Source organism: Bacillus rossius, chromosome 16 (assembly GCF_032445375.1).
Source record: "Bacillus rossius redtenbacheri isolate Brsri chromosome 16, Brsri_v3, whole genome shotgun sequence".
Taxonomy (NCBI): domain Eukaryota; kingdom Metazoa; phylum Arthropoda; class Insecta; order Phasmatodea; family Bacillidae; genus Bacillus; species Bacillus rossius.
In genome coordinates this window covers 5,209,884-5,234,476 of record NC_086343.1, presented here as the reverse complement: position 1 = coordinate 5,234,476, position 24,593 = coordinate 5,209,884, and the positions used below count along the sequence as shown (strand labels likewise).

General features: G+C 39.9%; 1 protein-coding gene across 1 annotated transcript in view; it reads left to right on the top strand.

The window, feature by feature from the left end:
- Positions 1-17,896: 17,896 nt before the first annotated feature.
- Positions 17,897-24,593, top strand: part of LOC134540295 (forkhead box protein B1-like) — a 41,678-nt gene continuing 34,981 nt past the window's right edge. Inside the window, exons 1-2 of the mRNA XM_063382954.1 lie at positions 17,897-18,517; positions 18,602-18,677. Coding sequence (XP_063239024.1) covers positions 17,897-18,517; positions 18,602-18,677 — 697 coding nt within the window. The remainder of the gene's footprint in view (positions 18,518-18,601; positions 18,678-24,593) is intronic.

Genomic DNA, 24,593 nt, shown 5'->3' with positions numbered 1-24,593 from the left:
TCCATTGTGTGTGATTTTTCTGTTTGCTATGTCCTATACGCATGTTTGTGTTACATAATCCATTGGCAAAAGAGCGCGAATTTGTGCTGGAGTGCCACTCTTGATGTATTATCAATGTATGTGAATTTGCAAATAAAGAGACTTATGAATTGTGAATTGTGTTGTATCGGCACATCAGCAACGTTGCATAGCAACGAGGCGTTGCTTCATCGGGGCAAACACGCATGAAGCATGTGCAACTACCTAAAAGCAGCGGTATATTCGGTAGGGAAACAACGTACGAAGGTTGTGGGCGCTGTTTCGTGAAATGAAAGTTCATTTGCACCAAATAGCGGCAAATATCAGTTCGTGTATGCCATCCTGTACGGTTTCACAACTTTTACAGGAAAGCATATAGATTTTTTTGAAGTGAAGACTTCTATAGGAAGGTTTGGGTAGGGAGTAAATTCATGTAAGCCGTCATCGACATGGTCACGTGACGTCAGCTGTGACTATAAGTATATATATATATGTATTGGTATGTGCAGTAGCCTACACATAATTAACACAGGTCGACAAGTAATGCACACAACATATACCAATACATATCTTATTAATAGATACGCGTCTTTAGTCCCTGTACCTACATCAGTGCTGTGCATATGATAATCGAATGTGTGTATGCAGTAAAAAGTGAGTATAAATATATTAATATTCTCATATAGATATATAGTTTGAATAACGAAGAAAACGGAGTCTTTGTAGCAATATAATCTAAAAATTAAGAACATCACTATTTTTAATACCTACAATTACTATGCAATGCGATTTTATAGTAATTAAGGAGTTATTTTCTTACATACGTGATAAACATATTTGTTGTGTGATAATATTTTTTCGTAAAAATTGCGAATAAGTCTCTGATTTTTAACAAAAATTAATTTGGATATCCACCAGTTGGTTTATAGTTTTAATTTTTTACTTCCGTCGGCTTTAATTTTTTTTTTTTATCGTTTTGGTGAAATTAACTATGATTTCAAGAATCGTACAACGTTTTTACGTGACACGCTTCATATTGAAATCGCTGCATCAAAAAAAAAATACATTTCCGAGCAGTTTTAACAGTATAGTAGGTATGTCAGTGAAATAACGCCGATTTGCGCGGTATTAGGTAGGTATATTATTATTTCAGCAGTTTGGTATCTGGTCCCGTATACGCGACACGGTGACTGGGCAATGAACCGAGATGGTCTCTCGCGATAGGACGGCCGACAATGTCGTGACGTGGAGGAGGGGGATGAAGGGGCGGGGGTGGAGGGTGTGGCGCGCATGCGCGGAGCGGACCGCATCGGCGATTACCCATGATTCTCCGGCCGACCGAGTTTCCTCCGCGCGGCGCGGTATGCCCCGCTTTGCGGCCGCCAGGTGTGTGTAGAGGGGGAAGGGGATCTGCCTCGCAATCGGGACCCCGCAATTAAAAAAGGAAGAAGAAAACCTTTTGGGAAGCCGGCGTGTCGGAGCGCGCACACGGACACGTGACGGAACCGCCATGACGCCGGAGGGGGCGTGTCCGTGCGTCCGTGTCTCGACACGGCATCGCGGTCCTGCGGTCCTCCGCGGCCGCCCACACAAACGTGACTCTTGGCAGCCCCTTCCCCTGCGCTCCGGGTTGCTAAGTTGTGTTGTGTGTGGCTCAACTTTGTGTGTTTTGACGTGATAACGTCTTATACAAATCGATGAACGCCGGCTGCACGCACGAAAAAAAAGTGTCACGTTCCGCCTGAGCCGAGCGTGCAAAGAACCGGCCAACCACCATGCGAGAAAATCTTCTCTAATATCAAAAAAGGTTAAGGCGGGCTTTTTAACTAATTGTTTCGTGATTATATTTAAACAAATTATTTAAATTAAATTTGCAAAAAAAACTGTAAATAATATTTGAAAATTAAAAAGTAGTCAATGTTTTCTTATGACGTTACCACGTGAAATTATCGTCCGTAAACCGACTTTACAGACAACCTCCCCCCCCCCCCCCCTCGCCACTCCAAGGAAATAAAGGAATGCGCCCACCAGCGAGGATCACGTTGACGCGGCACGCCCCGGGCAGCACAAGATGGCCGCCGCTCGCGCTGGTTCCACCGACCGCCGCAGGGGCCGGTGGGGCGCTGTTGACACGCGCCTCTCGCCGACCGACCAGTAATTTAATATCGCGTCTCGTTGGGCGTGCTCAAAGGGTGCCGAAACGCGGAGAAACAGTGGAATGAATAAAATTAAAAAAAAAGAAGAATCTTTTTGAAGAGAGTGGGGAGGGGAGGTGGTGGGGAAAAAGTTAATGTGTGCGCGAGTGTGTGGGGGAGTGACAAATGTGCCTAATGACGGGCGCACGGGTTGGAAAGAGAGCATGGAAATATTTGGCCCGCGGTCGTGTCTTACCCCCCTTCCCCTCTCCACGTCGTACATCCCATCCCCTTTCTTCTCACCGCAACGTCTCTGCGCTTTTGTTCTGCCCGGTCCTTGCCCTGTGTGGCCGTCGGCAGAGCGTCGCTTGGCCAGGCAACTCCGGCGCCTTCTCCAAACAACGCCCGCCATTTCCTCAACGGACATTTTCAAACTTGGAAAAGAAAAAAAAATTGGTTGTCTGTAAAGTCGGTTTACGGACGATAGTTTAACGTGACAACGTCATAACAAAACATTGATTAAATAATTGCATACTTTTATGAATAAAATTGAATCTTTTTTATTGAATTATCACTATTTTGTATGGATACAAAGGAGTGAAATTAAATCTACAATTTAATTGATAAATTTACTTTTATTTGCACTCATTAATTCAAATATGTTTATTACTTTAACAAACAGATTATTTTAACTATAACTTTTATACATGTTTGCTATTTAACTTCTTCCAATCTGTGTTATTCTGCTAAGGATAGGACGATGATAGGAAAAGTAGGAAACGAATGGAAGTATTTAAAGTTTAATGTGCCTCGAAAAAGTCAAATCGATGGTTGTTCCAATCGAGTGGAAGAGAGATAGATGCGGCGCAAGCGTACATTGAGCGTAACGGGACATGGCGTAACGGGACACTTTTTCGTACGTGCAGCCGGTGTTCATCGATTTATTAGACGTTGTCACGTCAAAATTCAATTCAAATCAAATATACTTTGAAGTAGCTTGGCTCTTCTGGGTTGTAGCCGCGTCCTCGTCGAATAATTCACCTAACGTTTCTTGTCGACATTGCAGTCGCCATCATCAGGGAGCAAGTTACCTGATGATGGCGACTGCAATGTTGGACCGAAACGTCGTCGCCAATGACGCGGCTACAACCCAGAAGCCAAGCTACTTCAGACATTTGGCCGTGAAAGCCTGCGGACATTAATTGTTTCGATTATCGCGAAAACGTCCGCTGGAATGCGTTAGGAACAATGTTTCTAGCCTCGCGCAGGGCACCGTTTTTATTAGAACGGCTGCCGGTCTGTTACCTTACTTTGGATCAGGTTTCGGACACGCTCTGGAATACGCTCGCAACCGCAGCGAGGCAGCGCTTGTTCTTTGGAATCCCGCCCTCGGGACTTCATCGTGCGCTGACGGTCGCGATTGGCGCTCTGGGACCGCGCGGCCAATCAGCGTCGCCGGCTCACGAAGGAACCTAATGGCTTTATAATTGACGACGCGCTCTCGCCTGTTTGGCCGGCCTTACTCCCGCGCGGTGTTGCCGCGTCTCTCCAGCGGGTCCGGAGGGGGGACAACAACAAAAACAACAACAACAACAACAACAACAACAACATCGCTTCGTTATGTTACGTGCCGGGCGCGCGTTAATTACAAGGGGGAGATTTGTGGGCGTCCAACTTAACAATACAATTCACACGTCTGGCCCCCAGCGCGGCAACTTCTTTTCGCCGCTTGATTTGAACATGTATTCAACCACTTAAAAGGACCACACGGCCTCCTACCACTACTACTACCCCCCACTCCCATACCTTCTTAAGAGGATGAGGTGGCAGATTTATAGTCGGCCCTCTCCGCCGCTAATAGCATGCCGCTTCCGACATGTTTGAAACACCTCGCTCATTACCTCGCTTAATGTCGCAGCTTTGTAATTTCGGGCCCCCTTAACCCGCTCCCTTCCCACCTATACCTTCACACCCGAGTGAGACGCAAGGCCCAATCACTTCCTTTGTCTTTCAGCGTCCGGCCGCTAGGCCCCTCCTCCATTGTCCACGCGCCTCAGAGACCACCGGGTGCCCAGGAAACAATCACACGTCCAGAGCCCTGAGCGCATGCGCGTAACCACCTCTGGAAATTACGTGAATTACCTCTCTCTCCCTGAAGCACTGGCAGATCCATCTTTATTTAAAACTTTCCACACAGCGATGTCCTCATTCGGACACTTGCCTTTACCTTTCTCGGATTGTAATGCTATAATTACCCCCGCCCCCTTTTTTTTTTATTAAAGTTTCGTAGAAATTAAACCGTGGTGGTCTACGGAAGGATATATTGTGTTAGTGTAATTTTGTCTCTAGACGAGGAACATACTTATTTATAATAATAATTTATTTCTCATTTTTTTTTACACTTTGTTAACAATATTCACTTAATTAACCAGGAAATTTAGCACTCACGAAAGCAAGCTTGTATGTGAGTGCATCTAGTCACTTCAAATTACACGCGGTATTTTGACGATTGTAAACATTTGTAAATCTATAATAACTGAGAAATAAATATATAAAATATAACCTAAGAAACTTTACATTAGTTATATAAAGATGAAAGTTAAAAAGAGCAATTTATTAAAATTCAATATTATGTATAAACAAAAAAAAGTATAAATTATTATAAATTATAACATTGTTACATGAATAAATGAAAATATAATTAAATAAAAATTAGTATTTAAGTAAAGTACAGGTACAAAGTTATAACAATATATAAAACAGGGACATGGAAAAAAAATCACGGATTCGTTCCGCTATAGGCCAAATTTTCAACAAAAAAAAACTTGCACCTTTTTGGTACTTAACGCTTTTGGTTCATGGTTGATCTAGGTGACTCTGGACCAATTAGAGACCATCGACCAAAGAAGCATCGAATCACAGGATGGCCAGTTGACAAAACAGCCAAGGAACGTGTGATATTTGCTGGCGTCTGTAGAAGAACTGTGGAGGTAATTTAACCTGCGAGTTTTCCTAGTTACAGATTATTTTCCATTTCAACGATTCATCTGTTGGATTTATGTTGTACTCATGCAACTATTACGGGGTATTACCAAGTTAACATTCGACTACACGGGTGATTTGAAAGGGTGTTGCGAAGATCACAAGTAAAAATTTAATTACCAAATGTATATGTGTGAATGATTGTATTAATTTTCTCAAACTGTGGTTTCTTAGCATACCCAGCTCGGCGCACGATTTTGTCGCTCTCTGATTGGAATTCCACATCAAACAAACCCATAACAAAAAACTGAACCTTTCAAAATACTCGAAAACAACCAGTATAAACGACGGTATAAAATACTAGACTTGAAAGCAGAGCAGATTTTAAATGTTTACTGAAGCCAGGAGTTGGGATGAATTTCGTTAAATTAGCAAAAACACTTACGCAGAGTAAGCAAATTGCAATTTTATTTGCATCTAATAGTAACAAAATACGAAAATTACGAAACATGTATTATAACACACCTGTGACTTGCTGACCCAATAGGGAAATGCATAAATATTTAAAAGCATAGATACTCAAATATATACCTAAATGCTTGATTTAAAAAAAAAAAATAGGTGTCTGTAAAGTCGGTTTACGGACGATAGTTTAACGTGACAACGTCATAACAAAACATTGATGAAATGATTGCATACTTTTATGAATAAAATTGAATCATTTGTTTGACTTATTATTTTGTATGGATTCAAAGAAGGAGTGAAATGAAATCTACAATTTAATTGATAAATTTACTTTTATTTGCACTCATTAATTCAAATATGTCTATTACTTTAACGAAGAGATTATTTTAACTATGTATAACTTTTATACATGTTTGCTATTTAACTTTTTCCCATCTGTGTTATTCTGTTAATGATAGGACGATGATAGGAAAAGTAGGAAACGAATTGGATGTGTTTCAAGGATGATGTGAAGGAAAATGGCTTACCCAACACCAAGATATTTGCGCCACAGACTCTGCAGCAATGCTAGGAGGAACGGGTTAGCAAAGAGCAATGAAAATGTTACATTAAAATGCATGAAAACAGAATTACGCCACGTAGCCTACTCGGTCGCAATGCTGAGGTTCAGGTTAGCAAAGAGCAATATAAAATGAGCATAACGGGACACAGCGAAACGGAACAATGTCCGTAACGGGACACGTTTTAGTGCGTGCAGCCGGCGTTCATCGATTTATTAGACGTCACATCAAAAAACTATTACATTAACATACAAAAACATATAATGACCGTATGATGAGGCTGCTTGCCTTAAAACAGACAGGTCTTGCAGCTTATGTCATGGCGAGCACAAATGATCCTTACAATCTCGGCACGTCATAAACACGAACTGGGGAACCAATTTTACTTGAAACTTTTATGCAGTCAATAGGAAACCTTAGGAAAGTTTTTTATTTTTCTGCGGGAGAATTCTCTGCAAGAATTCTGAAGCTACAAAAAGATGGCCGCGTCTGCTACGATGCACTTTTAGTGGATCCCTCAGCTAAAGGATCCATTAGGCTAGTATTCGTATGCGGCTAATATCTTTTTTTTTAATTTGCTTCTGCCACACTGTACCTTGTCTCTGGATTGTATACGGTTGAATAAAATTGATTGAAGTGTTTTTGACGTGACAACGTCTAATAAATCGATGAACGTCGGCTGCACGCACTAAAAAGTGTCCCATTACGCACATTGTCCCGTTGCGCTGTGTCCCGTTACGCTCATTGTACGCTTGCGCCACATCTCTCTCTCTCTTCCACTCGATTGGAACAACCATCGATTTGACTTTTTCGAGGCACATTAAACTTGAAACACTCCCATTCGTTTCCTACTCTTCCTATCGTCGTCCTATCCTTAACAGAATAACACAGATTGGTAGAAGTTAAATAGCAAACATGTATAAAAGTTATAGTTAAAATAATCTCTTCGTTAAAGTAATAAACATACCTATTTGAATTAATGAGTGCAAATAAAAGTAAATTTATCAATTAAATTGTAGCTTTCATTTCACTCCTTCTTTGTACCAATACAAAATAGTGATAATTCAATAAAAATGATTCAATTTTATTCATAAAAGTATGCAATTATTTAATCAATGTTTTGTTATGACGTTGTCACGTTAAACTATCGTCCGTAAACCGACTTTACAGACGACCGATTTTTTTTTTTAATTTTTCTTTTCTTCTCGTTGCCAACAGCGCCGCCCGCGAACAGCCTCCGGCCCGCTCATTGCTGATTCGTCGCGAGTTGACCGCGGCGACGGCCGAGTGCAGGCGGGGCGGGGCCTCGCAGTCGCCGCTGCAAGGGGACAGCTATGTTCCCAGAAACCAAAACAAAAAAACATTGAGCTAAGCTCACAAAACTATTCTTTCAGTGTAAATACAAAAAGTCAAGTGTGAATATGTGTGTATACCATGAACCAAAACAAATTACGGGCAAAAGAGCACAGAGTTACAAAACCTGTAAAGAGTGCAAATATGTACAATAAAGACTTTGAAATTGTCAAATTGTCGGCAGCCTCCACCACTCCTCCCAAGTATGCGCCCTCTAAGGGGGTGCCTCCCATTTCAGGTCATGATTTTGTATTTACAGTAAATACAGATAAACGCATAGGTATTTGTTGCATAATTAGCTGTAAAAGTTACATTTTTAACGTTTTTGTTTTGTACAAATAAGGAGAATTTAATTTATTGCAGAACTGAAACTCTTTAGGTTTAACTGCGATGCCACTGGCTACATCTAAGAAATGGTTTGATTTTCTTTCAGAAAATATTAATCAATTTTACCTGGAATTTTAAAATTCTCAAATTTGTTACGATTTTGACAGCCGAGAAACATGAAATGAGTTTTTTGTGATAGAAATGCAATCAACATCACGAAGTAGCCAGTGGCATTGCAGTTAAACCTAAAAAGTTTCAGTTCTGCAATAAATTAAATTCTCCTTATTTGTACAACCCAAAAACGTTAAAAATGTAACTTGGGCAGCTAATTATGCAACAAGTACCTGTGAGCTGTATATATTTTTCATTTCGTGAAAGTTGAAACAATTGAAAAAGTCTAAAAGTTTATCAGTGATTAATATAAATATAAAATCATGACCTGAGATTGGAGGCACCCCGTTAAGGGTGGATTGGGAGTCGGCTTACAGATACATTTTTAAACATTCCAGAGCAAGTAATATTACGACAGAGCTGTCAAGGGATTACTCCCTTCTTTGATCAGCAGAGACAGGAAAAATTCGCAGATTCATTTCTCGATAGTCTGAAATTCATACACGTATACCTTTAAGCTGCTCTTGCTATTGGCTCACTGTTCGTCTGGGCGACTCTGGGCCAATGAGAAACCCCTCAACCAAAGAAGTGGCGAATCTCGGGCAATACCAGTTGAGACGACTCACAAGTCAGCAGCAAACTAACTGGCGTTATTTGCCCCGAGTGTTCAAAGGTATTGTGTAGACTATCCTGGAGGTCGTCGAAACCGAGAATTTTTCAGGTCCCTATTGGTCAGTAAGGTGTTAGAGCCTCAGCATGACCAGACTAGGACAACCCAGCATAGTCACCGCCTCAGCCCCTCTACCTCGCTCAGCTGACCGGACAGTTGGCTGTGTCCTGAGCCCTGAGACTATCAGCACTGCTGGCGCCTTCCCCGATCTCCCACATCACTAGGGCCATGCAGATTTCGTGAAAAGAGTCCGAGATTAGTTATAAGTTAAAACACTGTAGCATCGCCTGTGTTTCGTGATTTGGGTGAATTTCTTTCAGGTACATGTCGATTGTTACAACACCAATCACAGTAATTCAGTGCGGAAGCAAACGCATCCAGAGTGGCTCGGTCAAAAAAAGAAACGACTTCTCTCGCAGACGGCCGCCAATCACAAGGAAGAAACCTCTGGTGCGGGTATACCTTGTTGCAGTCTGATAGGCATACAGATTTATTCGCGAAAATTTCCTGCCCCTACTCATCTCACTGGGACCCCTCAAAACACCCCGTGAACCCGTGGTCCGGTGGAGGCCTGCTAGCTGTCCAGGCTAGCACCGGAGCTGTGTCGTCGCTCACCACGTCGACTCCGCACAGGGATAGGGAACCCTTGGAAGCTGCTGCGAGCGATCGGAGCACCACCACCAAGTACGAGGCCTACCCAATCAGAATCAAGGGCCTTGGAGGAAACCTCAGCGGGATACCGTTCAATCTTTCATGGCTCTCGAACAAGAGAAATATTCTTGAAATTCAGCCCGAAAAAAAATCAAATCTTTATCGAGTCTTTGAGTACCTACTTGGTAACAAGCAAATTCGCGTGTTGTCACGTTGAAAAATACACTTGTAATACGAAACACGTACACCAAATTTAACGTATAATTAGGGGCAGGCAATTTTCGCGAAAAAATTTGTACCTTCAATAGACTGCAAAAAGATGTAACCAGACCAGCGGTTTCTTACTTGTGATTGACGGTCGTCTGCTAGAGAAGTCGTTGCCCTATTTGACCGAACCACTCAGGACGCGGTTTCTTCCGCACTGAATTACTGTGATTTGTAGAGACCTGCAAAATTCGCGGATTCAATGACCTCCAGGATAGACTCTACTACACTCTACACACTCGGGCAAATGCCACCTGTTCATTGGCTGCTGACTTGTGAGTCGCCTCGACCGAGTGTCTGTGATTCGACACTTCTTTGAGTGAGGGTCTCTAATTTGCCCTCATTACTCCAGATTAACAGCGAACCAATTGCAGAAGCAGCGCTAAGGTATAATCATTTGAATTGTAGCATATCACGAAATGAATCCGCGAATTTTGCAGGTCTCAAGTGAATGGTTATAAATCGATCGAAATAAATCAGAAAAAAATCTCATTAAATCATGAAACACAGATACTTATACAGTGTTTGTTTAACTTTCAACTGATCTCGGAATCTTTTCGCTAATTACGCATGCCCCTACGTATAGTTATTAAAAATAATTAAGAGTATGATAAATACACTAACTTTTTGTTTCCAACTGAGCTTCTTGTCGCGAATCACACGTAGTTTCCGCACCCGCCGCTAGAATTCGCTGCCGGAGCAGCTGCGTCGACTATCGAATACTTCCATTAGCAGACCGAAATTTTAAACTGTGAAATGAAACGGCTATCACAAGAGCGAAAAAAGTTTGAAAAAAAAAATAATACTAAACCCCGGCTTTGGATCTGATTTTTTACGAGGAATTATTAAAATTCTGCTTATCTTGTTTAAATTAATTAAATATTAATAATTTAAACTTTCCCTTTGTCTTTGTGAACTTTAGTTCGTGCCATCCGCCAAAAGGTGGCAGCACCGTGGTTACTTATTTCCGTTCCAAACGACTTATGTTCCATCCATTCTCGAAATTACTCCAACCAAATGCCGTATACCAAGTTTAAAAAAAAAAAAAAACCCGCTCGCATCATGCCCAGGTTGTGTGTGTGTCTGCTTTAAAACCTGCGAGCATTTATTAAGATGCTAGATGGTCAGGCAATGGCGGCAGCCTGCCTGCGACAGTTTACAATCTGCCCGAAGCCGACGTGGTCTCGTTAACCCGTAAACAGGAGCGCGCCTGTACGTAAGCTCGTCCGACCACACGGAGCTCAAATATTGCCTCAGCTTGTGGACTAGGGGAGAAGGGGGGGGGGGGGTTTAGTCAACCGGTGAACGGACGCCTCTCCTTCGGGAAGTTAATCACCTCATCAGAGTGATGGGGCGGTCGGATTCCATCGCTGCAGTATCCACGGGTTTCTAACGAGAGGGGGGGGGGGGAAGAGGAGGGGGGGGGGGGGAGAAGGCTATAATTGATACCACTCACGGCATTTCATTAACCCCCCCCCCCCCCTAAACAAGCTTCCTGGCGGCGCCCCTGGCAAGCCGGCGACCCGTCAAACACCTGTCGCACAGAGACGTACCTACGTAGCGAACACAAGTGTCACTGGCCTCACAAAAGCAGCTGTTTTCGCTATACGTTCGCTACGTTCGCTTACGTTGGCTACGTCACCGGTTGTGTGCTTCTCGGCTGTTTTTTTTTTCTTTTCTAAAACTTAAATCACATTTGGTCAAGCTACCTTAGCGAGTTTTATTCTGTATATTTAGAGACAAGAAAAAAATCGCGAATTCATTTCGCGAAAGGCTAAAATACAAATAGTTATACCTCAGTGCTGCCTCTGCTATTGGCTCACAACTAACCTGGATGACTCTGGGCCAGTGAGAAACACCCGACCAAAGCTTTATCGAATCACAGGCTGCTACGTTGGGACGCCTCACAAGACAGCAGCCAATGAGTGGGTGACATTTGACAGAGTGTACGTAGAACTGTGGAGTTCATCCTGGAGGTCATTGAACCCATGAATTTTTCCTGTCCCTATGTATATTGCAAAACTATATTTATTTATTTTTTATTGCGTAGGTAACTGTAAAATATCTTTACAGTTAGAACGAACTGAAATATTAACACATTATTTATAGAGACTTTTTAGTACGTTACTCCCTATAAGTGGAGACCGGAAAAATTCGCAGATTCATTTCGCGATAGTCCGAAATTCATACACGTACATATACCTTTGAGCTGCTCTTGCTATTGGCTCCACTGTTCGTCTGGGCGACTCCGGGCCAGTGAGAAACCCTCAACAAAAGAAGTGACGAAATTCGGGGCAATACCAGTTGAGACGACTCACAAGTCAGCAGCCAACGAATTGGCGTTATTTGCCCGAGTGTACAGAGGACCGTGTAGACTATCCTGGAGGTAATCGAAACCACGAATTTTTCAGGTCCCTACCTATAGGCTAAATTTGATTTAAAAAAAAAAAAAAAAAGGAACTTCTTGTTGAAATTGTGTGTTGACCACAAAATAGGCTTAGGATTTTTAATGCTTTCAAAAGCAGTTCGTTTGTTATTAAAATCACAAGTAATAATACGTTCCGACTCAAGAACTAAAAGTAAAAACCTAGACATATTTCAGAGAGCAATTGACTTCAACCCCCGTTCCCACCATATTCTCTCTATTATTTTTAACTGTCTCTGCGTCGTTTAGTGGGGCCGGTTGTATGTGTTGTGTCGTGAGGATGATAACATGACATGACAACAAAACATTTACAGTCGTGTGTTCTTGAGAGAAAATCGTTCGTTAGAGCAGTCATTGACAAGTCCGCCAGGACTTAGGAATAAATTCACAGTCTTGACGTATGGCAAATTATTTTATTACAAATTTTAAACTGCAAATAACTAGATTTTTATTTGTTATGGTTTATTTTATTTTTAAACACACGGAAAAAAAATTACTACAAACCTATAAAGTCATGTGAAACAAAATTGTTTTGCATCTTTTTTAAAAATTATTATTAAATAACAGGTTGCTGAAGTTTTTTTTATATAAAACTATAATAATTTGTTAATAATACAATAGGTAAATGTATATGGAACAAATACCCAAATACAAAATGTCAAGGTGTGCCCATAAGTTTACCATAAATTTAGAGACTACGGCGTCTACTTGTTCAGGAAAATCTCTAGGTTTTCTTTATTAATAAATTTGCATTCATTTTAATACCATGTTGCCAAAATATTTTGTCACTTAGTTTCCATATTTATTTGTTTGTAAGCAAACGAATTTTTTATTACTGTGTAGATTTGAAAGCTTTTCCAATTTGTCCAAATTAGAATGTTAAATAAATGGTAGTGCCAATCTAATGCAAACTAAATAAATATTTTATTGTATTTTAAATATTTTTTGGAACTGTTAAAACGGTTTATATGTGCGAATTTTTTTTTATAAACTTACCAAGGCTTATATAAGATCAGCAACTACGTCACGACAATTAAAACGCAGATGCGGCAGGCTACCAATGTTATTAAACTGACGAAAACGTATCTAATGCTCAGATCTGATCTAGAAAACTTTAAAAAACACTAAAAAAAAATTATGGCTTGATTTCACAAACATGCAAATCTGTGATTAAGAAACCGTTTATCGGTAGTTAAATGGTAAAGTTGGATACCTATACTTAGGTTTAATAATAGATTCACGGGCATATAAAAGCAAAAGAGATCTGAAAAAAGTGCAAAATAAATGTATTTTCCTAGGATAGTTTATTGTAGTCTCTAGTATGCCCATCATAATCCCTTGAGATCAAGTTTTCACGGTAAAAAAAATCGTATTTCCACAAAACAAATAATTTTTTAAAACAGTCACAAAAATATTTCTTTGAACAACTAGATGCATGTAAAGCAGTTAGAATTTAACAATTCAATACTGTGGAATTTATTAAGCTCGTTTATGACAAACTGCAAAACGGTGTATTTTCTGCAGAAAGGTTTTCAAAAATCTACAAAATTTTACTTGCAATGCAACAAATAATCAGAAAACTACATAGCTTTTTTTTTAATGAGTACAATATTTTATTTAATGGATCCGTCTTGTATTAAAGCAAAGGTTGCAAAAATACAGCAAAAAAGACAAAAAGAAAGTGTTTTAACGGTTCTCCTCGCTAGTCACGTGTTTAGTTTTTGAATCCCATATGCAAAGTGTCTTAAAAACAGCCAATATCTTAAAGGAAGATTTTACCTTAATTACGTACAGCTATTCTGGAGAACCTTTGTAACTTCAAGGGTAAGAATTGGTCAATTATTACTTATCTGCTCTGCCAAAGTATACTTAAAAAAATGCATGTTTATAAAGATTTTATAGGCTATAGTAAATTAAGAGACAAGATTTATTTTGAAAATAAAAATATGTTTTATATTTCACACAAGCTTATTATCTTTTAATATCAAATAACATATTTTTAAGTTACAATTTTCGAAACAAATATTATATTTTAAAAATATTGTATTTTATAGTTTCCTTACATTACTTATCAAAATTATATTGTTATGTGATAGTGACCACTGCAAACAGGAGAACATAAATGCCCAGATAAAATTTAGTAGATAATTGATTTAGGTTGAACAGTAACGCCATGTCGTAGACTTGACTTCATCTTAATAATTACAGTTACAGTATTTAGTAAACAAAAAAATAACACGTAAATATTTAATATTGTAATTCAATGATGTTCAAAGAACACAGGACAAAAAATTTAGAAAACTCTTCTTTCAAAAAAAAAAAACCTGCGAATAATTGCTAGCTTTCAGAGCTCATGTTGCTGAGACTGAGAAGTATAATGAAAGAAGAAGACGAAGGAGAAGAAGAAGAAAAAATTGAGAATTAATTAATTATCTGGCTATATTTAATACTAAAAGCAAAAAATTGTCTTGCTACGTTTTTAAAAAGGTGCAGCTAACTTTAAAATGTTTAATATCAACTCAAATTAGAGACTGTGAAATTTTCAATCCAGAATTTGTTTTTGATGTCATTAAAAAACACCAATTTAATTGAAATACACTAAGAAAATTTATGTGAATTTACCTTGACAAGCATAGGTATGCTTGGGATATATTAAACGAAGTAGCTATCAGATTCTGTCTATTCGCTTAGTTCTTCTACACTATGGATTTTGACGCGGTTTTCACCATCATTTAGAGAATATCTTCCGGAAGGTTTGTGTGTACAATACCTACACATTCATAATAAATCTCGATGTTTTGTAATCAAGTCGTAAAATGGTGGAATATTAATCCGCTTTGATTTATGTAATAGCGCACGCCTGCAAGAAAAATATTTAAAAACTTCCTTAATTTATTGTTGAATTTGGACCGGATCAAGAACTGGAGAAATCGTTATGATTCCGCGGATTCATTGATGCCAACGGATCTATCGTTTCAATTTAAACGACTTCCATTCCCAGTAACACTGTATTTATATATGACAATATATAAAACACGGGGTCGAACTTTCAATGAACAGGAATAGGCCTATAGGCCCTATTTGAGCGTTGATTGCTTTTTCACGTGGACAGCTAGCTATATATGTAGCCCTTTAGCGTCTGACATCTTAACTAAATCCGTTTGTGTTTGATGAGAAAAAAAAGCTGTCAACATTGTTCACAAAGAAATTCTTTAGTTATGGTCAGTACGTGTAAGTGTGTGGGCCTACATAATTTTTGAAAACTCCAGACACTTAACGAGAACTTGTTACTCATAAAGTAACTTACGTGGGTTCTTATAAAATCTAAATGACTAAAAATTAGCACATCCATGCGAAGCCGGGGTGGATTTATAGTGTATGTATATATATAGGCACTATATATATAGATATATATATATACACACACATACATACATACATACACGCGCGCGCGCGCACACACACACATACATGCTAAAGCATGCTACTTAAAAATTATTTTAAGATACAAATAAAATATTGTCGTATCTAAACGATGCGGCTTAATTTGAAATCATTACACCGAAATTTCTACACGCCGGAAAAAAAAATAAACGAAGACGATTTTTTTAAAATTTCAGTTTCATGTGTAGGTACCTACCTATGCATCAAACAAATATTTATTATAAATGCCTAAATGTTCTTAACCACAAAAGACCGTCAACTACCACCCTGGTAACGTAGCTAAAAATGTTAAAATAAATCTGAATTCTCAGACATTTTTGCAAAAATACATAAAACAATGTTCATTGTTATCTCAAGTAGCCTTTGCCTACGATTGGGAAAGGATAGCAAAAATAAATAGGTATAGGTATATAATTGGCAATTAGAAAAACTTAAGCCGTCGTCAGTAATTTATTTTCTTTAATCAACACAACAATTTCTAGAACTTTTCAAATCGCATTAGCAGTTATGGTGACAATAATAATTGTAATAGATAAAAAAAATAATTACCTACTTGTAGGTACGTTTATGTGCGACATCTGTTTTGTATAACCCGCAACAATTTATTTGATGCCTCCTTTACAAATAATTTGTTATTCCTAGGTATTTTTAATATTAGGTCTCACCGAAAAAAGATTTTCCCCATAAATAATTTTGGTCTGTGGAGGCTACTACGTTGGGACGTCCCACAAGACAGCAGCCAATGAGTGGGTGACATGTGACCTGGTGTACCTAGAACTATGCAGTTCATCCTGCAGGTCATTGAACCCGCGAGTTTTTCCGGTCCCTAGCGATCAGTAGAGACCGGAAAAATTCGCGAATTCATTTCGCGATAGGCTAAAATACAAATAGTTATACCTCAGTGCTGCCTCTGCTATTGGCTCACAACTCACCTGGATGACTCTGGGCCAATGAGAAACACCCGACCAAAGCTTTATCGAATCACAGGCTGCTACGCTGGAACGTCTCACAAGACAGCAGCCAATCAGTGGGTGGCATTTGATCGATTGTACGTAGAACTATGGAGTTCATCCTAGAGGTCATTGAACCCGCGAATTTTTCCTGTCCCTAGCGATCAGTCATTAAATCAGTTGATTTCTCAACCCTGACGATGACTGCTGCAGTGCAGAGCTGATCGTCGTATCTACCTTCCGTAGAATTAGACTTACCTAACTCGAGAAATGTTTCTCCGGCGCAATTAGACTACGCTTCCAGGTCTGTAGTTTAATAAAATTCCTAGTCAAAAATCAGGTTTTCAAGTCTTATTCGCTTTTATCGGAGACGTTTTCATTACACAGTTTGAAGTATCGTCTTGCTGATCAAATTATTCGATAGTCGACGTAGCTGCTCCGGCAGCGAATTCTAGCGGCGGGCGTGGAAACTACGTGTGATTCACGTCCAGAAATTTAGTTAAAAACTGAATTTTGCGTATATTTAAAACGCTTGGCATTATTTCAAGAATTATACTTTAGATTTCGTATTATTAAGTGTATTTGCAACATGAGAACACATGAATTTGTTCGTTACCGAGGTTAGAAGTTACACATCTCTGGCGAGAACTGTAAGACTTGCTCGCTTCTTTTATTTTATATATACAAACGGCACCACCATGTTATTAATTCTACTTGCAGTAGATGACTTTTCTTCGTTTTTTATAAGTCCTAAGAATCAACCGCAATCATTTAATTCCCAACAGACAGTCGTGGATTGTTCCGAGCAGCACATCACCGCGTTAATAACAAGCATTTGGGGCTTTAAAAAAAACTTTTGATTGGGGTCCTTTTACCTAATCGTTAGCGGCATAAACCAAACGAGTCTGTAATTATCTTACCTACCAATTAAGCACTCTCCCCATACGCTACCATCGAGGATTGAAAAGGGGTTTTTGTTTGATCACGTGTGGGCGTGCGAGGGGGCGCGATCGTAATTCCTGCGGGCAAATGTTTATCGCTGCTGTTGTAAGGAACAATGATGGCGGTCGGTCGGTCCGTCGGGAGAATAACTGCTCGTTGAGACCGCACCCGCTACCCCCTTCTTGCCGCGGAAGGGTATTCAGAAGAAGAGGAAAGAGAGCGATTCCACGCTCCATTTCCAAAAGGCGCGGCGGGAAACGTCGCGCTCGGGCCGAAGAGCGGCGAGATGGCGCGAGGGGGAAGCCCCGCCCCCTCGGCCGGATGGTGGGGGAGAGAGGCGGGGCCAGCGCGGCCCCACCTCTCCGCGCGCGGCCAATGGCGGGGCGGGCGGCGCGCCGGGCCACGCCCCCTCGGCGGCGCGGGCAATAAAGCGGGCGGTGTGTCGCGCGCCGCGCAGTGAGAGAGAGAGAAGCGTCCGGGATAAACACGGCGCTCTCTCCGCCGGCGCATTTGACGGAGTAGCGTCTTGCAGCTCGCGGATGGAGGACCGCGAGTGCCGGGCCACGCCGGGCAGGTAGGCGTGGCCTCTGCCGGGCGCCATGCCGCGGCCCAGCCGCGAGTCGTACGGCGACCAGAAGCCGCCCTACTCGTACATCTCGCTCACGGCCATGGCCATCTGGAGCTCGCCGGAGAAGATGCTGCCGCTGTCCGACATCTACCGCTTCATCACGGACCGCTTCCCCTACTACCGCCGCAACACGCAGCGCTGGCAGAACTCGCTCAGGCACAACCTGTCCTTCAACGACTGCTTCGTGAAGATCCCGCGCCGGCCCGACCGCCCGGGCAAGGGCGCCTACTGGGCGCTGCACCCCGCCGCGCTCGACATGTTCGAGAACGGCAGCTTCCTGCGGCGCCGCAAGCGCTTCAAGCTGCCGCGCCGCGAGAAGGAGGCGCTGGAGGCGGGGCTGGCGTCCGTGCAGAGGGCGGTCGCCTCCGGGGCCCCGCCCCCCGCGGCCCCGCCCACGCCGCCCAAGCCGTTCAGCATCGACAGCATCATGCGCCGACCCCAGCACCCGGTGGTGCCGCGGCCCGTGCTCGCCTACTGCCCCCCGCCGCCGCCGCACCCCTGCTTCCACGCGCCGCCCCCGCCGCCGCCGCTGTTCGCCGCCGCCTGCCCCGCGCTGCACGCCGTGTACGCCGCCGCGCTCGCCTCCAACCTGGCGGGCCTGCTGCTCCCGCCGCCGCCGCCAGCCAAGCCGCCGCCGCCGCCGCCGCTCGCGCTGCCGCCCCCGCCGCCCCCGCAGACGCCATACCTCGACGTCGTGGACACGTCGTCCTCGTCGTCGTGCGGCTCGGAGTGCGGCGCCGCCCCCGCCCACGGTGCGTATGCGCGCTTGCCCAGTTCAACTGGCCGGGGAGTTGTCGCTCCAGTAAACTGCTCAATAGGCTTTCAAACACTATAGGCATTCATGTTTTATTCGTAGGGACCGGAAAAATTCGCGAGTTCAATGACATGCAGCATGAACTCCATAGTTCTACAAACACTCGGTCAAATGTGACCCACTCATTGGCTGCTGTCTTGTGAGACGTCCCAACGTAGCAGCCTGTGATTCGATAAAGCTTTGGTCGGGTGTTTCTCATTGGCCCAGAGTCATCTAGGTGTGTTGTGAGCCAATAACAGAGGCTGCATTGAGGTATAACTATTTGTATTTTAGCCTATCGTGAAATGAACTCGCGATTTTTTCCGGTCTCTATTTATTCGTGACTGTCTTTATTAGTAGGGACTGGAAAAATTCGCGTATTCAACGACCTCCAGAATAGATTCCACGATCCTGTGCACACTCGGGCAAACGTCACCTGTTCATTGGCTGCTGACGTATGATGCGTCTCAACTGGGAGACTCGTGATTCGTCATTTTTCTTGAGTGAGGGTCTCTAATTGGCCCACAGTCCTCCAGGTCAACAGTGAATCAATACCAGAAACAGCACTAAGGTATAATTATTTGAATTTTAGCATATCGCGAAATGAATCCGGGAATTTTTCCGATCTCAAATCATGGGCGACGTTGGAGATAAAAGAGAGATGCGGTGGCAGCCAATGAACGCACGGTGTTTACTTGATTATGCGCACGATTGTGGATTCTTACTTGGCAACAGAAGTAACGCTAATTTTACAGTTTGGTGGAGTAAACAAGGCGTATTGAAGCTAATCAGTAGAGACCTGTAAAATTCGCGATTTCAAATCCCTTAAGGATAGACTCCATGATCCTCTATGCACTCGTGCAAATTACATCTGCTGATTGGTTACCGACTCGTAACACCTGTTTACTGGAATGATCGTGATTCGCTAATTCTTCTGTTAAAGATTTTTCATTGGCCCATCAGGGTCCTTCAGATAAACTGTGGCCCAATCACTGAAGCAAAATAATGTTAAAAGTATTTGGACTCTATCCTATCGCGAAATGAATTCGCGAATTTTACAGGTATCTACTAATCAGTTACATTTCCCCGCGATAAGTCATTATCGATCTCACACACCAGGAGATAACTTTCCCCCCGTTTTTTTCGTCATTTCTGAGCAGAAAAAGAAATCTCGTAATTTTACAAAAGATTTCTTTGTAAACCAGTTGTCAAGAAAGAGTTTGTAGGCAATTACTACAAGAAATATATTGTAAATTTGTAAAACGAATTGTTAATTTTTTTTTTCAAAGGCAGGCTATATGTGACATATATTTTTGTGGAAACAATTCTGATTATTTCTCGTCGCGTTTACGAAAAAAATAATAACATAATATTAAAACAATAGGACTTTATTTTGTTTTATTATGCATATTAATGTGCGCATGTTATGCGCATTAAGGAGTAAATGTAGGTAGGTACTGTGACAACACAAGGCATACATACCCGGGGAAAAATCTGAACCCTGTATTACTGCCAACATTTTTTTTTGTATCTTTATATGACTATTTCATTTCCATTTACAAAACATTTAAATTGTGTTAGTTAAGGGCTATTTATAAAATTTCAATCGATACCTCTCTTGCATTTGTTTTTCTTTCAAAAATAGTTTCAACGGACAGGTAGGGCCTACTCACTATAGTATGTTATCATGGATGTTAATAGTCGCGCTAGTTATTATAATTACAAAGAATTGCACGGCTTTTACACCCATGATATTAGGTCCACTAAGAGAATATCTGTTGAAAATATTTGAAGCAGAACAAAAAAAAATGCAAGGGAGATATCGAGCTAAAATTTTAGAAATAGCCCTTAAAAAATTACCTAATGAACAAAAACGATAACCAAAAATCAACAAGACGTGTGTGACCAAGCCCTAAGTAAAGCTATTGGCATAGAGGGCTATATCTACTTCCATTATAGCAAATATTTTCTTAACTTCAAAGACTCTAACGTGGTATGAATACATGATGCAATATTTAATTATACTCTGCTGAAACAACAAATTCAAGCTAACTACTTCACCAAAACAATTGCGTACATACATTATTAAAAAATATCAGTTCCATTCACATACAAAAAAAATCACACCAGTGTGATACAGATCAATAATAAGGCCAGTATAATTTGTTCATTGGGTAGATTCTTGACGAAGGCTTGTTCATACTCTTCAGTAAATTGGTCATAATAACTCCTCTTCTGCTATTGCAGTAAAATTAGGCCTACACGATAAAAATTTTAACCTTCGCAATATATTCATTTAAATACTAGTTGCCAAACTATTTTTGTCACAAGACAATTAAAACTTACGAATTGTACCCTTATTTTCCGACACTTCACAGAAACACGGGCAAAAAAAAAAAAGGTAGGTTTAGCTATACCTTCTAATTTTTTTAAATAAATTCCTGAGAATCCAAAATTTACTTGTTCATATAGAACATTAGTTTTATTTACTGCAAAGAACTGTAAACAGTAAAAAAAATTGTGTAATTTTATAATAAATATATGTGGCAGCATCGTCTCCATCCATGTTAGTGTAGTTTAACACATTCACGTGTTGATATATATATATATATATATATATATATATATATATACATACACACACTTATATATATTTACTTTAACACAAGAATACAAATACAGCAACACGTGAAGGTGTAAAGCTACACTAACATTGCTACTAACTCTGCTGCCACATACATTTAATGAATAATTACCATTGCTTTGGTTTGTTAAACATACCACAGATGTTGGTGTATTTTTACTCTGTGTTGTACAAACTTACAAATGCATTTATTGGTGATATACGAAAACTGTAAGTTAAATTTACTGCAACATTTACTAAATTAATAATAACACTGAACACGTTAATTTGATATATATATATATATATATATATATATATATATATATATATGTGTGTGTGTGTGTGTGTGTGTGTTGGTGTGTGAGTGTATTATAGCTGTTATTAAACTATGTGTAACTTAAATATAATTTATCATATTTTAATCATCACTATAACTTCATGTAGGCATTCTCAATGATCTAGCAGAGGATTTAAAAAAATAATCGTTATTTTACACGGCAACTGAATTTTTTTACAAAAATGTTGTGTTTTAGAATAACACGATGTAGTAGTAATAAAGCACGAGAAATTTGTAAAAATACACAAACCGTGTTTTTCGGAATAAAACGACAAAAATGTAAAAATACACTATCACCTAATGTGTAATTTTTTTAACAGTGTAGACATATTTTAAAATTACACTGTTATACTTTCATTTTATTAAAATAACATATTTTTGCAACAAGTTATATATTTTTTTGTAAAAAGCTACAAAATTGTTGGCATGTTAGGTTAAGGTTTTATTAAGGAATTTAATAGATACTATACACCCTACGTAATAGTTTGTAATAAATGGTACAAATGTGCCTATATTACCAAGAAGATTCATAAAATACTAATATAGTCTTCGCAACAACCTATTTCCATAGCTGTGCAGCATTTCATTTACAAAAATTCAAATGCAAACACATATATTTCTTAATGCAATAAACTAAAGACCAACTATTTGCAATTTTGAAGTAGGAAATATACCAGCAGATAGATTTTCCAAAACAAACACCTAGGCCTACATTTCAATAAAAAAAAGCACGTAAATCAAATGCCGTCAAGAATGTGTACTAAAAATTCAAACAAATACGTCTACGAAATTTTTTAATAAAATTGCCACACAATTTGGTTTTCGTCGTGATTGCACAGTAGGTAAAGCGAGAGTGGTTTCTTGTTTATCGCTAGTCCGTAACACAATTAAGTACCTATGTTGTGTCCGGTCCGGGATGTGACACTGGACTCCGGAGATGAACGGACAGAACCTGATAAATTGAGGTGTATAGACATAAATTATAGATAGGTACTTGAAATATTCGCTGTTTCGATGACCTCCAGGATAGTCTACACAGTCCTCTGTACACTCGGGGCAAATAACGGCCAGTTCGTTGGCTGCTGACTTGTGAGTCGTCTCAACTGGTGTTTGCCCCGTGATTCGTCACTTCTTTGGTTGAGGGTTTCTCATTGGGCCATAGTCGCCCGGACGAACAGTGAGCCAATAGCAAGAGCAGCTTATAGGCGTGTGTGTGTGTGTATGAATTTCAGACTATCGCGAAATGAATCTGCGAATTTTTCCGGTCTCTATCAATAGGACATCCCTCGACTCAGATACCAACAAGTACCTAAGTTAACTGAAATCGAAAATCACTGAAGGGCAAAAAATTTTTTAAAAGAAGGTTTAATAAAAGTAGCTACTTAAATGCAATATCTAGTTTTAAATGGGCAAATTTGACATATTATTGAAATATGTGTTTTAATGTTAATGTTATGAAGGTACAAATAATGAACTTTCTTGTCATTTTTTTTTTGTTTGCGAAGCATTGTGTTGGAAGTGATAGTAAAAGAGGCAGGTAATTTATGGTCTAGGTAAATATCTAGTGTTTGCAAACCAAATATGACTGAAGTACATGCGTCAACTCTTAAGATTCTGAATTTAAAAACAATTAAATATGAAATTGCATTGAAATCTGCTAAGCTTGAGAAAAGTTAATAAATGGGAGTGCAAGATAATCTTCTGTCTCATTAGTGCACTTACATAAGCTTATGTACATCATCAGGTTCTCGCCTCTAACTCCTAAGTCTAACACTACCTATTTGTCTAATGCGCGACGAATCCCTTTTCAGTGCTGGCGTGGAAGTAGTTTTGACCAATTAGGTGTTCCTTTCAAATGTTACTGCGAAAATAACCCCAATCGGCTACTCCAAAAAATTTTCTTCAACTGGCCAAAAACACGGAAAACAATGCTTTTATTAGTGGCAATTGTATCAAGACACCACAAAAGAGACTTTGAAAATCATAAAACAAAATTGATTAAAAAGAGAACTGTTTTTCCCAGGAGTGAAATCAAATAAAAAACCTAGGTAAACGGCGTAAATAAATCTGCATATGTAAAAATAAATATAGCTACATACCTAAAAGCGATATGTGTTTCAAAAACACTACTAGTTTCACCATTATGTTTTGTTAATTACATTTTTTTAATTATAGTTGTATTAAAATTTAGTACTCTTTAAAAATAGATCGGCGATAATTGATTCAATTAAAATTAGTTTGGTTCTCAAACGAGAAGACTTCAGTGAAATGAGCGAATACCAATTAAAATATTAAATCAACAAATTTTTACTATGAACTTAGGGTGATTTGTAAAACCCTATAATTTCGTATAAGTACTTATTCTTACTTTAAGCACGTAAGTGATATAATTTATTGCATCCCTCTATAGCCACGTAAAATAATTGAATTTTCTATGAATGACTGATTAGTAATATTAATACAACGTAATATTCACGGTGACAATATTTGCAAAAAAATATATGAAATATTTTTGCAACAATGCAAACGTTCAACAATGTACGAAAACTTAAAATTCCATAGACTTGAATGTGTGACGTAAGAACAGCGCACGGAAGAGTTTCAAACGTAACGTCACTATTGAAATTATCGAAACTATGGAAATAATTAAAGCATTTCCATGACTAATGACAACTTTCACACCGTTAAAAACTCTCACCTTGAATTTGCAAAACACCTCCTACATGCCTGTGTTGAAAGCCAAACTCAAAACTTGCAAAACGTGATCTGGCGTGGTTTTAAACGAAGATACGATCTGTAAATACTAACAACTCCCTGTTTGATGAAAAGTCTGAGATAAATGTCTGTAGAATTTACTGTAATTTAAAACAGGGTATGTAGAGATTAAAAGAGAGAGGATTTACCTTCAGGTT